Source organism: Megascapheus bottae, chromosome 6 (genome assembly GCF_031878675.1).
Source record: "Megascapheus bottae isolate mThoBot1 chromosome 6, mThoBot2.hap1, whole genome shotgun sequence".
NCBI classification, from domain to species: Eukaryota; Metazoa; Chordata; class Mammalia; order Rodentia; family Geomyidae; genus Megascapheus; species Megascapheus bottae.
Window position 1 is genome coordinate 58892221 of NC_143514.1, and position 11961 is coordinate 58904181.

The following is an 11961-nucleotide window of genomic DNA, read 5'->3' on the forward strand; positions in this document are numbered from 1 at the left end:
TCTAGTCACTAGTAGCACAGCTAGTCAGGAGACTGAGATCTGATGATGGCAGTTAGAAGCCAGATCAGGCAGGAAAGTCCATGAGATTCTTATCTCCAATTAATCACAGAAAAAGCTGAAAGCAAAACAGGCCCAAACTCCTGCCTTCATATCCTGGTATTTGAAGGGACATGTAAAGTGTGACAAATTATGATTTCTGAAATGAGCTAATATAAGAGTAATGTTTTCTTTTTTTCTTTTTTTTGCCAGTCCTGGGTTCGAGCTCAGGGCCTGAGCACTGTCCTTGGACTTTCTCAAGGCTAGAGCTCTACCACTTGAGCCTCAGCACCACTTCCGGCTTTTTTCTATGTATGTGGTACCAAGGAATTGAACCTGGGTCTTCATGCATGCTAGGCAAGCACTCTACCACTAGGCCAAACCCCCGGCCCCAAGAGTAATGTTTTAACAAGAAAACTTGGTAAAAGTGAATTAAACTTAAGGTGCTCTACTCTACAGAGACTTGTTTCCTACTTTTTCATGTGGTATGCTGAATTGTCATATTCCAGGGACCAATACAGAACTTCTTCAAAGTTCATATCTACTTACACTGGCCACTTGCTCAAACAGAAGTACAACTGTGATAAAGATTTAAGTAGACACAATGACTAAAGTTAGGCACTGCATGCGTAGAATGGAAAACATTATGTGCATTTTATGCAGTCCTTGCTTGGCATCTTTTTCACAGGGGATATAATTTACAGAAATAGTATCTGACTCCATCTAGTAAGTTACTTTATCCCTTCTTCATAGCGCAAGTACATACCATTAATGTAGCATACAAAGCCAGAGCAATGCACATCATGGATAGTGTGTCATAGTCACCAATTGCATGGTATTATTTCTCAGGTGGAATTTTGAGGCAGAAGAACAGAAACAGACAATGACTCATGTAGTGAACAGTTATACAGACAACTGTGCCCAAAAAAGCTGCCACCTACATAGCGTAACATTAGATTTTTAAAAAAAAATGCAGAAAGAAGGGAGTTTTTTAGTTTATCTGGCAATGACAGATTTCCTGCAAAGTATACCCAAGCACTTTACATATCTAATATTCAAAATAGGGCCTGGCTGAGCATGCTCAGACTCAAAACAAACACGCAAACAAACAAAACCACTGGTTCCAGAAATGATAATATCTGCTGTTGGCATTTCATTAGACTTTTATTTATTTATTTATTTTTCCAGTCCTGGGGTTTGAACTCAGGGCCTGAGCACTGTCCTGGGACTTTCTCAAGGATAGAGCTCTACCACTTGAGCCACAGCACCACTTCTGGCTTTATCCATGTATATGATACCGAGGAATTGAACCTGGGTCTTCATACATGCTAGGCAAGCACTCTACCAGTAGGCCAAACTCCCAGCCCTCTTTTTTTTTATGTTGGTCAAGGGGCTTGAACTCTGGGTCTGGGCACTGTCTGAGCTCTTCAGCTTAAGGCTAGTGCTCTACCACATTGAACCACAATGCCACTTCCTCCTTACACTTTTTTTTTTTCAATATAATGTACCCATAAAGGTACATTTCCATGGAGATCGTATGGGTACAATACCTTTCTTACTACAAAGCAATTAGCATTTCAAGCCTGAATTGCAATACTAATAACTTTACTTGAGTATTCCTACAATACTATGAGCTTCTTATACACAAGGAGTCAAAAGCATATATATATTTATGATGTCAATGTCATAGAGAAAGTCAACTTTAAAGATCTACTTTAGGGAGCAGGAGCGTGGCCTACTAGTATAGTGCTTGCCTAGCATGCAGGAAGACCTGGGTTCAATTCCTCGGTACCACAGAAAAAGCCAGAAGTGGTTCTGTGGCTCAAGTGATAGAGCATTAGCTTTGAGGAATGCCCAAAGACGGTGGCTCAAGACTGTGATCCTAGCTTCTCAGAAGGCTGAGATCTGAGGATCAAGGTTCAAAGCCAGCCCGGGCACAAAAGGACCTGAGACTCTTATCTCCAATTAACCTCTAGAAAAGGAAGTAGGGCTTGGCTCAAGGGTAGGGTGGTAGCCTAGAGCTGAAGAACTCAGGGACAGTGCTTAGGCTGAGTTCAAGCCCCACCAAAAAAAAAAAAAAATTCTTTGGTCTAAAATTTCATCCAAATTTGAAAAGTCAGGAAACATTCAAGGCAATCCTCAAGGGTACCATAAAATACCTTGGTGAAAAGGTCAGAACTCCTATAGGTAGAAAATGGTTTATGTTTAAAAACTAGGAAAATTAAAAAAAAAAAAAAACCTAGGGAAATACTGTGAGTCATTCTAACTGTGGCTTCCACTAACCAGGGTATTTTAAGGAAAGAAAGTTAAAACATGAGACTAAACATATCAAGATAAGGGACGGTAGTTTGGCATAGTGGTAAGAGTGCTTGCCTAGCATACACAAAGACCTGTGTTCAATTCCTTGGTACCACATACATAGAAAACAGCCGGAAATGATGCTGAGGCTCAAGTGGTAGAGCTCTAGCCTTGAGAAAGTTCAAGGACAGTGCTCAGGCCCTGGGCTCAAGCGCAGGACTGGAAAAAAAATCAAGATAAAACAAATAAGATCAACAATGGAGATAAAATGATGCTCACATCTGAATAACACTTTAGCTTACAAGGGATTTAGAAAAAAAATGGGGGGGGGTGGTACTTTTCGATCCTGTGGCTTAAACTCAGAGCCGAGGCTTTGAGTCTGAGCTTTTTCCTCAAGGCTAACCCTCTACCACTTTGAGCCACAGTTTCACTTCTGGCTTTCAGGTGGTTAGAGATAAAAGTCTCAGGGACTTTCCTGCCCAGGTTGGCTTTGAACCTCGATCCTCAGATCTCAGCCTCCTGAGTAGCTATTATAGTCATGAGCCACCAGCACCCAGTTAATTAAGACAATAAAGCTGAGAAGTTGGGCACTCACTGGTGGCTCACGTCTGAAATCCTAGCTACTCAGGAAGCTGAGATCTGAGGATTAGGGTTCAGAGCCAACCTGGACAGTAAAATCCATGAGACTCTTTTTTTTCTTTTTTCTTCTTTCCTTTTTTGCTTTCTTTCTTTCTTCCTTTTTTTTTTTTTTTTGTGAGTCATGGGGCTTGATCTCACCCTGGGCACTGTCCCTGAGCTCTTCAGCTCAAAGCTATCACCCTAGTCCTGGGCCTGGGCATTGTCCCTGAGCTCTTCAGCACAAGGCTACCGCCCTACCCTTGAGCTAAACCCCACTTCCAGTTTTCTGAAGGTTATATGGCCAAGCTGGCTTTGAACCTTGGTCCTCAGATCTCAGCCTCCTGAGTAGCTAGAATTACAGGCATGAGCCACCTCAACTGGCTTCTTTTTTTTTTTTTTTTTTGGTGGGTCATGGGGCTTGGACTCTGGGCCTGGGTGCTGTCCCTGAGCTCTTCAGCTCAATGATACCACTCTATCCCTTGAGCCACAGCCCCGATTCCCCTTTTCCAGTGATTAATTAGAGATTAGAGTCTAATGTTTTTAGGCTGGGAGTTTGGCCTAGTGGTAGAGTGCTTGCCTTGCAAGCACAAAGATCCAGGTTAGATTCCTTGGTACCACACACATAGAAAAAAGCTGGAAGTGGTGCTGAGGCTTAAGTGGTAGAGCTCTAGCCTTAAGAAAGTCCAAGGACCGCACTCTGGCCCTGAGCTCAAGCCCAAGACTAGCAAAAAAAAAAAAAAAAGTCTAATGTTTTCAGATCTCCTCTAGAGCAGCTAGGATTACAAGGCATGAGCTACCCTGCCCTGCTAACTCCTCCTGGAGACTCTTATCTCCTTAAGGCTCTTATCTCCAATTATCTATCAAAAAGCTGGAGGTGGGTCGGCCTAGTGGCCTAGTGGTAGAATGCTTGCCTAGTACACATGAAGACCAGGGTTTGATTCCTCTAAAGACCAGGGTTTGATTCCTCGGTACCACGTACACAGAAAAGGCCAGGAAGTGGTGCTGTGGCTCAAGTGGTGGGCTAGCCTTGAAGAATACCCAAGGACAGGGCTCAGGCCCTGAGTTCAAGACCCAGGACTGGCTAAAAAAAAAAAAGCACAAACAGTGCCCAGGCCCTGAGTTCAAACTCCACAAGCAATGCAAAAACAAGAATTAAAAAAAAAAAAAGAGCCGGGAGTTTGGCCTAGTGGTTAAAGTGCTTGCCTAGCATGCATGAAGACCCAGGTTCGATTCCTCGGTAACACATACATAGAAAAAAAAAGGCTGGAAGTGGTGCTGAGGCTCCAGTGGTAGAGCTCTAGCCTTGAGAAAGTCCAAGGACAGTGCTCAGGCCCTGAGCTCAAGCCCAGGACTGGCAAAAAAAAAAAAAACAAGTCAAAAAAAAAAAAAAAAAGACAGAAAGGAACTTAAGAAAGTAAGGTGGCAAGCTTTAGGTCACCAGATACTAGCCATGTAAAGGCGTTTAACTAAATGTTCCATAATCCAATCTACTGTTTCCTTCACTAGTCTGCCTCTTTGCCACCTCCAAGGTGGGCTTCCAAGTACTGTGGGTGGGCTTGGGACACTTTCTTAGATACACTGCGTTTGGGAACTGCTTTTCAAGTCACTCAAGAGCACCTTCCAGTGCTGGGAGTTTGGCCTAGCATGTAAGAGTTCTTTCCTAGAATGCATGCAGACCTGAGTTCGATTTCTTGGTACCACATACATAGAAAAAGCTGGAAGTGGTGCTGTGGCTTAAGCGGTAGAGCTCTAGCCTTGAGAAAGACCAAGGACAGTGACAGTGGGGGTCGGGGGAAGCTGGGACTGTGGTCTAATGCTAGGTTACTTGCACGAAGCCCTCCGTACCATAGCTTTATTTTATGAAGCCCCCAATACATAGTAAAAGTCAGAAGTGGTGCTGTGGCTCAAGTGGTTGAGTGCTAGTCGTGAGAAAGTTCCAGGACAGTGCCCAAGTCCTGAGTTCAAGCCCACAACTGGCAAAAAAAAATGTCAGGTGGGAGACATGACTCAAGTAGTAGTGTGCCAACTGAACAAGCAAGCTGAATAAGATTGAGGTCCTACCCTGGTACTGACAGAAAAAAATATACATACACATAATATGCCCTCCAACAGCATTGAGACAATCTGAGTACAGCCTTAGACAATATCTGAAAATAAGGCAGAAGTCCTTCAGTGTATATAGAGAACAAACTCTTCATAGTTTCAATGTTATATTACTGAAGGAAAAATGAAAGATACCAAAAACTATGGATAATAATCTACTATTTTTACAAATACACTTAAAAGAAATATACTCAAATGTCATTATTTACTTATGCATACATGCTCTCTCAAGTCAGGTAAGAAATGACCAGCAGTGGTTGCCTTCATGGAAGAATAAAAGGTGACTAAGGGTTCAGGGACAGGATAATAACTTTTCACTGTGCAGGTTGTCTTTTGGCCCTTTTGAAGTTTGAATCACATGAAAATATTATCTTTTTTCATAAGGTAATATGAATTTAAAAATACATAAATAATGGGAGTTATAGTGGCAGTGGCTAGATGATCAGAGATGAAACATTTCAGTGACAAGTAACAAAAGTAGAAAGAAAAAGAAAAAACTTACCAAAGTTTCTCCCAGAGTCCAAAATTCTAAATAGTGTTTCAAAGTCGGAAGTAAATAGTTCTCAAGATCATCAAATATGTACTCTGCCCACTAAATACCTCTCAATTTTTCATTAAAGCTGACACAAATAAATACTCCAAGAGTGGACATAAGTATTCAGGTCATCAGAAAGGCAGATCATTATGTGGTATGTAAGAACACGTATCTAGATTAAACTATACCCCCTCTGAAGAAGTTGCTTAGAGGTTATGTGGAAATGCAGAACCAATCCTGGACTAATTAGTACAATCCCAAATATCAAGAAGTATGATCCACTCCATTTTCCTAAAAAGAAGCAAGACTGACCACAACTTGCCAGAGTTACCATTGAGATAGCAGGAACATTCAGTCATTTTGTCCTATTTATCCTAAGTTAAGTCAGTCTAAAAATTTACCTTTTAAAAGTCACATTAGGGAGTTTGGCCTAGTGGTAGAGTGCTTGCCTAGCATGCACGAAGACCTGGGTTCGATTCCTCGGTACCACATACATAGAAAAATGCCGGGAGTGGTGCTGAGGCTCAAGTGGTAGAGCTCTAGCCTTGAGAAAGTCTAAGGACAGTGCTCAGGCCCTGAGCCCAAGCCCAGGACCGGCAAAAAATAAATAAATAAATAAAAGTCACATTAACTTGAAGGCTTTCATAATGAGGTAACCACATCTTTGGCTTAAAATATATCACTGCATTTTTTTAAGGCAGTAGCAAAGCAGATTCTTTCCCTATATACCCATTAGCAGTTTCAGACACTGGGGAGCTTTGCTCTCAACAGAATTGAAAATCCCAATAGAACTTCTACTAAATACAAGGAACACTTGCTTGCTCTTTATTCTGGTGTTTAAGTCACATATTTGAAGGGTCAATTAATCAAGAAATATCATAAAAGCAGAGTACATGCCTAAGAGTTACTCTGGAGCATTACAAAAATATATGCTCATAGGTCAATAGTCCAGACCACATCAACTAACTGAATGTTAATGGTGCCCATATAGTGAGCTCTAATTTTTTTTTTTTTTCGTGGATCATAGGGCTTGAACTCGGCCTGGGTGCTCTCCCTGAGCTCTTCGATTCAAGGATATCACCATACTATTGAGCCAAGCCCTACTTCCCATTTTCTAGAGGTTAACTGGAGGTCCTTTTGTCCTGAGCTGAGTTTGAACCTTGGTCCTCAGATCTCAGCCTCCTGTGTAGCTAGGATTACAGGCGTGAGCCACCACACCCGGCTGAGCTTTAAATTTTCTAAGATGAAAGAATACAGAAGAGTAAACTCAAGGCTGGGAGTTTGGCCTCATGGTAGAATGCTCGCCTAGTATGCATGAAGTTCTGGGTTCAGATTCCTAGTACCACATACATAGAAAAAGCCAGAAGTGGCACTGTGGCTCAAGTGGCAGAGTACTAGTCTTGAACAAAATAAAATCCAAGGACAGAAAAAAAAAAAAAACCTCAAATCCAATTTTTTTTTTTTTGGCTAGTCCTGGGGCTTGAACTCAGGGCCTAGGCACTGTTCTTGGACACTTTGCCATTTGCGCCACAGCACCACTTCTGGCTTTTTCTGAGTATGTGGTACTAAGGAATTGAACCTAAGGCTTCGTGCATGCTAGGTGAGCATCCTGTTAGTAGGCTATGCTCCAAGCCCCAAATCTCATTTTAACCAGTTTTAAATTCCTTTCCCAACTAAGAATTGAGTTTTATTGATGCATTTCTTCTTTCTACCTTCCTTCTGGTAGTTGCCCACACTATCTTAATAATCATTGAAATTAGAAAAGGGAAGGAGAAAAACAAGTGAGAAGGGTTGGAAAGGTGGAAGGGAATAGTAGATAACTCATATACTAGATAGACAATACGTGACCGAAGGGCACCTCATTTTTAATACAGTGGCAAAATGTACTGAAAAGAATTTCCTACTTGGAATGTAGCCTAGTGGTAGTATGCTCGCCTACCATGCACAAAGCCCTGGGTTCGATTCTCTGGAGCCACATACACAGAAAAAGCCAGAAGTGACATTGTGGCCCAAGTGGCAGAGCACTAGCCTTGAGCAAAAAGTATCCAAGGACAGTACCCAGGCCCTGAGTTCAAGCCCCAGGACTGGCTAAGAAAAAAAGAAGAAGAACTTCCAATTTCAGGACCCAGGATTATATCATCAACAGCAATTCATGAATTCTTGTTAAGAGAATTAAAGAAGAATGAAAATTTTGGTAGAAGACATGGTGAATCAACCCCTTTCTTTTCCCATATGTTACGTTCACTGTAATATGAGTAAGTATAAAAACAATATGAGAATGGGAGTAGGGAACTAATCAAAATGGCATCTGATTCTCCAGATACAGCAATGTTCACTCTGAGATTGCCTCACAGTGACTCAAGATCTGTCAACTGAGAACATAAGGGAATTTGAGTAAAGCCAAGACAGACTCTCATAGATTGTAAACTGAATCTCCCAATAGGTCTGGCACAAGATCTTCCAGGAACCAGCCTATTAAAAAATTAACGTACTCAACATAAAACGATTCTAAAATACCTTTAAAAATGAATCCTTGCCAAAGTAAAATTTCGGAAAAAACGCCTGAGTATATGCTTTTCTAATGACCCATTCTATTTACCGATTGATAGAGGTCAGTAACAAAAATTCTATAAAGTGTCTAAATCAATGCATCATTCCTCTTCCCCCCTCCTGATATGACCTTCTAAAATAAAGTCATCAGGTGAAAACATCAAAATAAATAAATACAAATGCACTGGAATTTTTTGTTTTATACTACACGCTTAATAATGCTACACATGGCAAATAACCCTGTCAAATCTACATTAGGAACAAATAGCCTCCCCAAAACAGCAGCTTTTCTCTGTGACATTTCACTAATAATTAAAGCTTTTAATTGTATTAAATCATGAATCTTTAAAGCACAGAAAACAAACAGTAAATAATCCTGCAAATTTACAATGGTCTTATTTCATCTTTAGAAGTATCATGGAAGCAACGAATTCAATGAATTCCTTGCTTTTCTTTCTCTCCTGATTAAATGGATCCTGCACTACAAGCCCAGTTTTGCTAGTTTTTGCCACCACACACGCAGGAGGCCTTTCAACGCACTCCCTAAGGCAAGGCCAAGGCTGTCTAGAAATCCGCACTGTGTCACTGCGTAAGACAGTTTCCCACTGCACACATCCTGGGAGAAGAAAGCCACCTAAGCAGATCTCAGCAAGGCTGAAACATGAAAGGAGGAAAGGCTAAGGAAATAGCAGGCAGTAACAATCACCACCTTTAAAAACCCTTTCAACAGTTTTCCTGTCATCTCACCTTCCCCTCCACACACTGTCACCCTTCACACGCGTGCGCGCACACACACACACACACACAGTTCGCCCACAGCTTGGCAAATGAAAGGCTGCTAACTCTGGACCCACAGTGGGCCTAGAAGTCATTCAGAGCCCAGGAATAGACATTTGCACCTGAACACATCAGGCCACTTCCGTTCCACCCCACCATCACTCACTCAAACACACGCGCATGCACACGCGCGCACACACACACACACACACACACACACACCAACCCCGAGACGAAAGAAACCCACAAGGCTCTCCTGAGGGTTGAGGCCAAGAGTAGCACGCGATGTCATCTGCATACGACTTCGAGCCCCCTAAGTTCCAGAAGCCCCCTCCCCAGGCAGGCCAGGCCCCTGGCATCGCCGGAGGGGGCTGCTGGCCCCCCCGGCCCCCTCCCACCGAGGGAATGTCGCTACCTTTAGACTGGCAGTCCGCACAAAACTTGTTGTCCTCCTCCAGCAGCAGGTTGGCCAGGACCGCCTGGTACCGATCCACGTCCTTCACCGACTTGCCCGTCATGGCCAGGGTGCCGGCGGGGGCGGAGGGCGAGGCGCCCCCCTCTTCCCCAGGAGCCCCTGCCTCGGAGTGGGGATTCGGACTCCCGCTTCCCCCCCGCCCAGGGCAGCTCCGGAGCGGGGGTGAGGCTCCTGCTCCGGCCCGGCGCGGCCCGGCGCGCCCTGCCCGGTCGGCGCCCCGCGCCCCCCGCGCCGCAGCCCCCTCAGTGAGGCGCCCCCTGCAGGGCTGAGGGGAAGGCCGGGTGCGTGGAGGCTGCTGGTGCCGGGACTCAGCTCAGGCGGAAGGAGCCGTCCTCCCCTCGGATGCCGGCCGTGGAGACGAGTCCTCCCAGCCTGCCTGTCTGAGGACCCGGCGTCCCGTGCCTAGGTTTCCCTGGCAGCTGCCACCAGCTCGGCCAACACCTCCGCCGCCCACTTCCGGCAGCTCTTCCTCTCCTCCCCACCCAGCCCAGCCCGCGCATGCGCCCCGCCCACCGCGCGGCACTGAGCCCTGCTCTCCGCTCCGCCTCGTAGGAACCAATCCGAGGAGAGGCAGGGGGCGGGGCTTGGGTGAAAGAAGAGGACCCGCCCCCTGAATGTCCTTGGAAAAGAATGAATGGAGCCTGACAGGGAGGGGAAGGAATGGGAGAGAAGTGATGGAAAAGCTCTAACGTTTTCCCAGCTGTTACTAAGTACCAGGCATTGTGCTGAGCGCTTTTACATGAATTATTCCAGTACAATCCTCACAAGTCTATAAGTTACGTATTTATCATCCTTATATAACCTGGATGTTGTAGTAAACCCAAACCCTCCAAATTATTTTTTCCTTCAACGAGGAAAAAAAAAAAAAAGCCAAGAATCCAAGCTCTTAACCCTCAGTAATTCGGGGATTATGCATACTCCGAAGCCTCAAAATAAGGATCCAAGGGCCCGGGAGTTTGGCCTAATGGTAGCGTGCTTGCCTAGCATGCATGAAGACCAGGCTTCGATTCCTCGGTACCACCTACATAGAAAAAAAAAGCTGGAAGTGGTGCTGAGGCTCAAGTGGTAGGGCTCTCTAGCCTTGAGAAAGTCCAAGGACAGCGCTCAGGCCCTGAGCTCAAGCCCAGGACTGGCAAAAAATAAAAAATAAAAAAAAATAAAAAGGATCCAAGCCCCTAGCGCAAGTTAAAGGACTGCCATACTCTCCTTCAATTTTGAGAGAATCTGGTTACCTCACTTAAAATGTCAGCTCCCACTGATACCTATATACTTTTGAATTCTTTCATCTGTGGACATCATTCTGTTGCATAGACTTTTCTTTCTTTCAATCTTTAAGTCCTCAAAAACAATGCAGTTTGGTGTAGTGACGGTTATGTGGGTTAGGGTGGGGCAGAGCCTGATTTTATAGCATAGCACATTATCCAAAGCCATCCTAGCTACCGTAGTTTATAAGTGGCTGTCCTTTCATTTAGAAATACATCTGTCATCCTTACTTCATTCAATCATTCACTCAGCAAATTGTTAGTGAGAAATTGCTAAGAATCAGGCTCTATGCTCTGGAAAGATCTGGTTTGTAATGTTTGAAGGAATATACTAAAGGCTGAGGGTGTGGCTCAGTGACAGAGCAGGAGGATCTAGGTTTGATCCCCCGAACCACAGGTGTTATCTGGTCTCTAATGAAGCTCTCTCCAGCTCTGCTTTCTCTCAAGACCAGGTTCTTTTCAAACATACATCCTGGGGCCGGGAGTTTGGCCTAGTGGTTAAAGTGCTTGCCTAGCATGTACAAAGACCTGGGTTCAATTCCTTGGTACCACATACATAGAAAAAAAGCCAGAAATGGTGCTGAGGCTCAAGTGGTAGAGCTCTAGCCTTGAGAAAGTCCAAGGACAGTGCTCAGGCCCTGAGCTCAAGCCCAGGACTGGCAAAAAAAAAAAAATACATCCTGTGGGCACCAGTGGCTGGTGACTTGCTACTCAGGAAGCTGAGCTTGAGTATCACAGTTCCATGCCAACCCAGGCAAGAAAGTCCATGACTCTTGTCTCTTATTAACTACCCAAAAGCCAGACATGGAGCTGTGGGATCAAGTGGTAGAGTCCTAAAATTGAGCACTCAGGCTCTCACTGACTCGAGCCCCAGGACTAGGAAAAGAAAATAACAACAAAAAAATCATCTCATCAGAGGAAAACTACAATTGTTGAGGCTTGAACTCAGTGCCTGGGCACTGTTCCTTAGCTTTTTCACTCAAGACTAGCACTCTACCACTTTGAGTCACAGCTCCATTTCTGTTATTTTTGTTGTTGGTTAATTGGAAGTAAGAGTCTCTTTCCTGTCTGGGCTGATATTGAACTGGGATCCTCAGCTTTTCCAGGGAGATAGACAGAACAATTTAATTCTCAAAGTCTTTCTAGTCTAACCATTCCTAAGAGACTATTTTGGCCAGGTTGCTGGTGGTTCACCACAGCAATCCTAACAAGATCTCGGTTCAAGGCCAGCTGGGGTAGAGAAGTCTATGAGATTCTTATCTCTAATTAACCAGCAAGAAGTTGGAAGTGGAGCTGTGGCTCAAGTG

At 44.2% G+C, this 11961-nt stretch overlaps 1 protein-coding gene across 1 annotated transcript in view; it reads right to left on the reverse strand.

The window, feature by feature from the left end:
• Smap2 (small ArfGAP2) overlaps positions 1-9856 on the reverse strand; it is a 45746-nt gene extending 35890 nt beyond the window's left edge. Inside the window, exon 1 of the mRNA XM_090335156.1 lies at positions 9333-9856. Within this exon, the coding sequence (XP_090191282.1) occupies positions 9333-9435 (103 nt within the window). The 5' untranslated portion in view covers positions 9436-9856. The remainder of the gene's footprint in view (positions 1-9332) is intronic.
• Positions 9857-11961: the final 2105 nt, after the last annotated feature.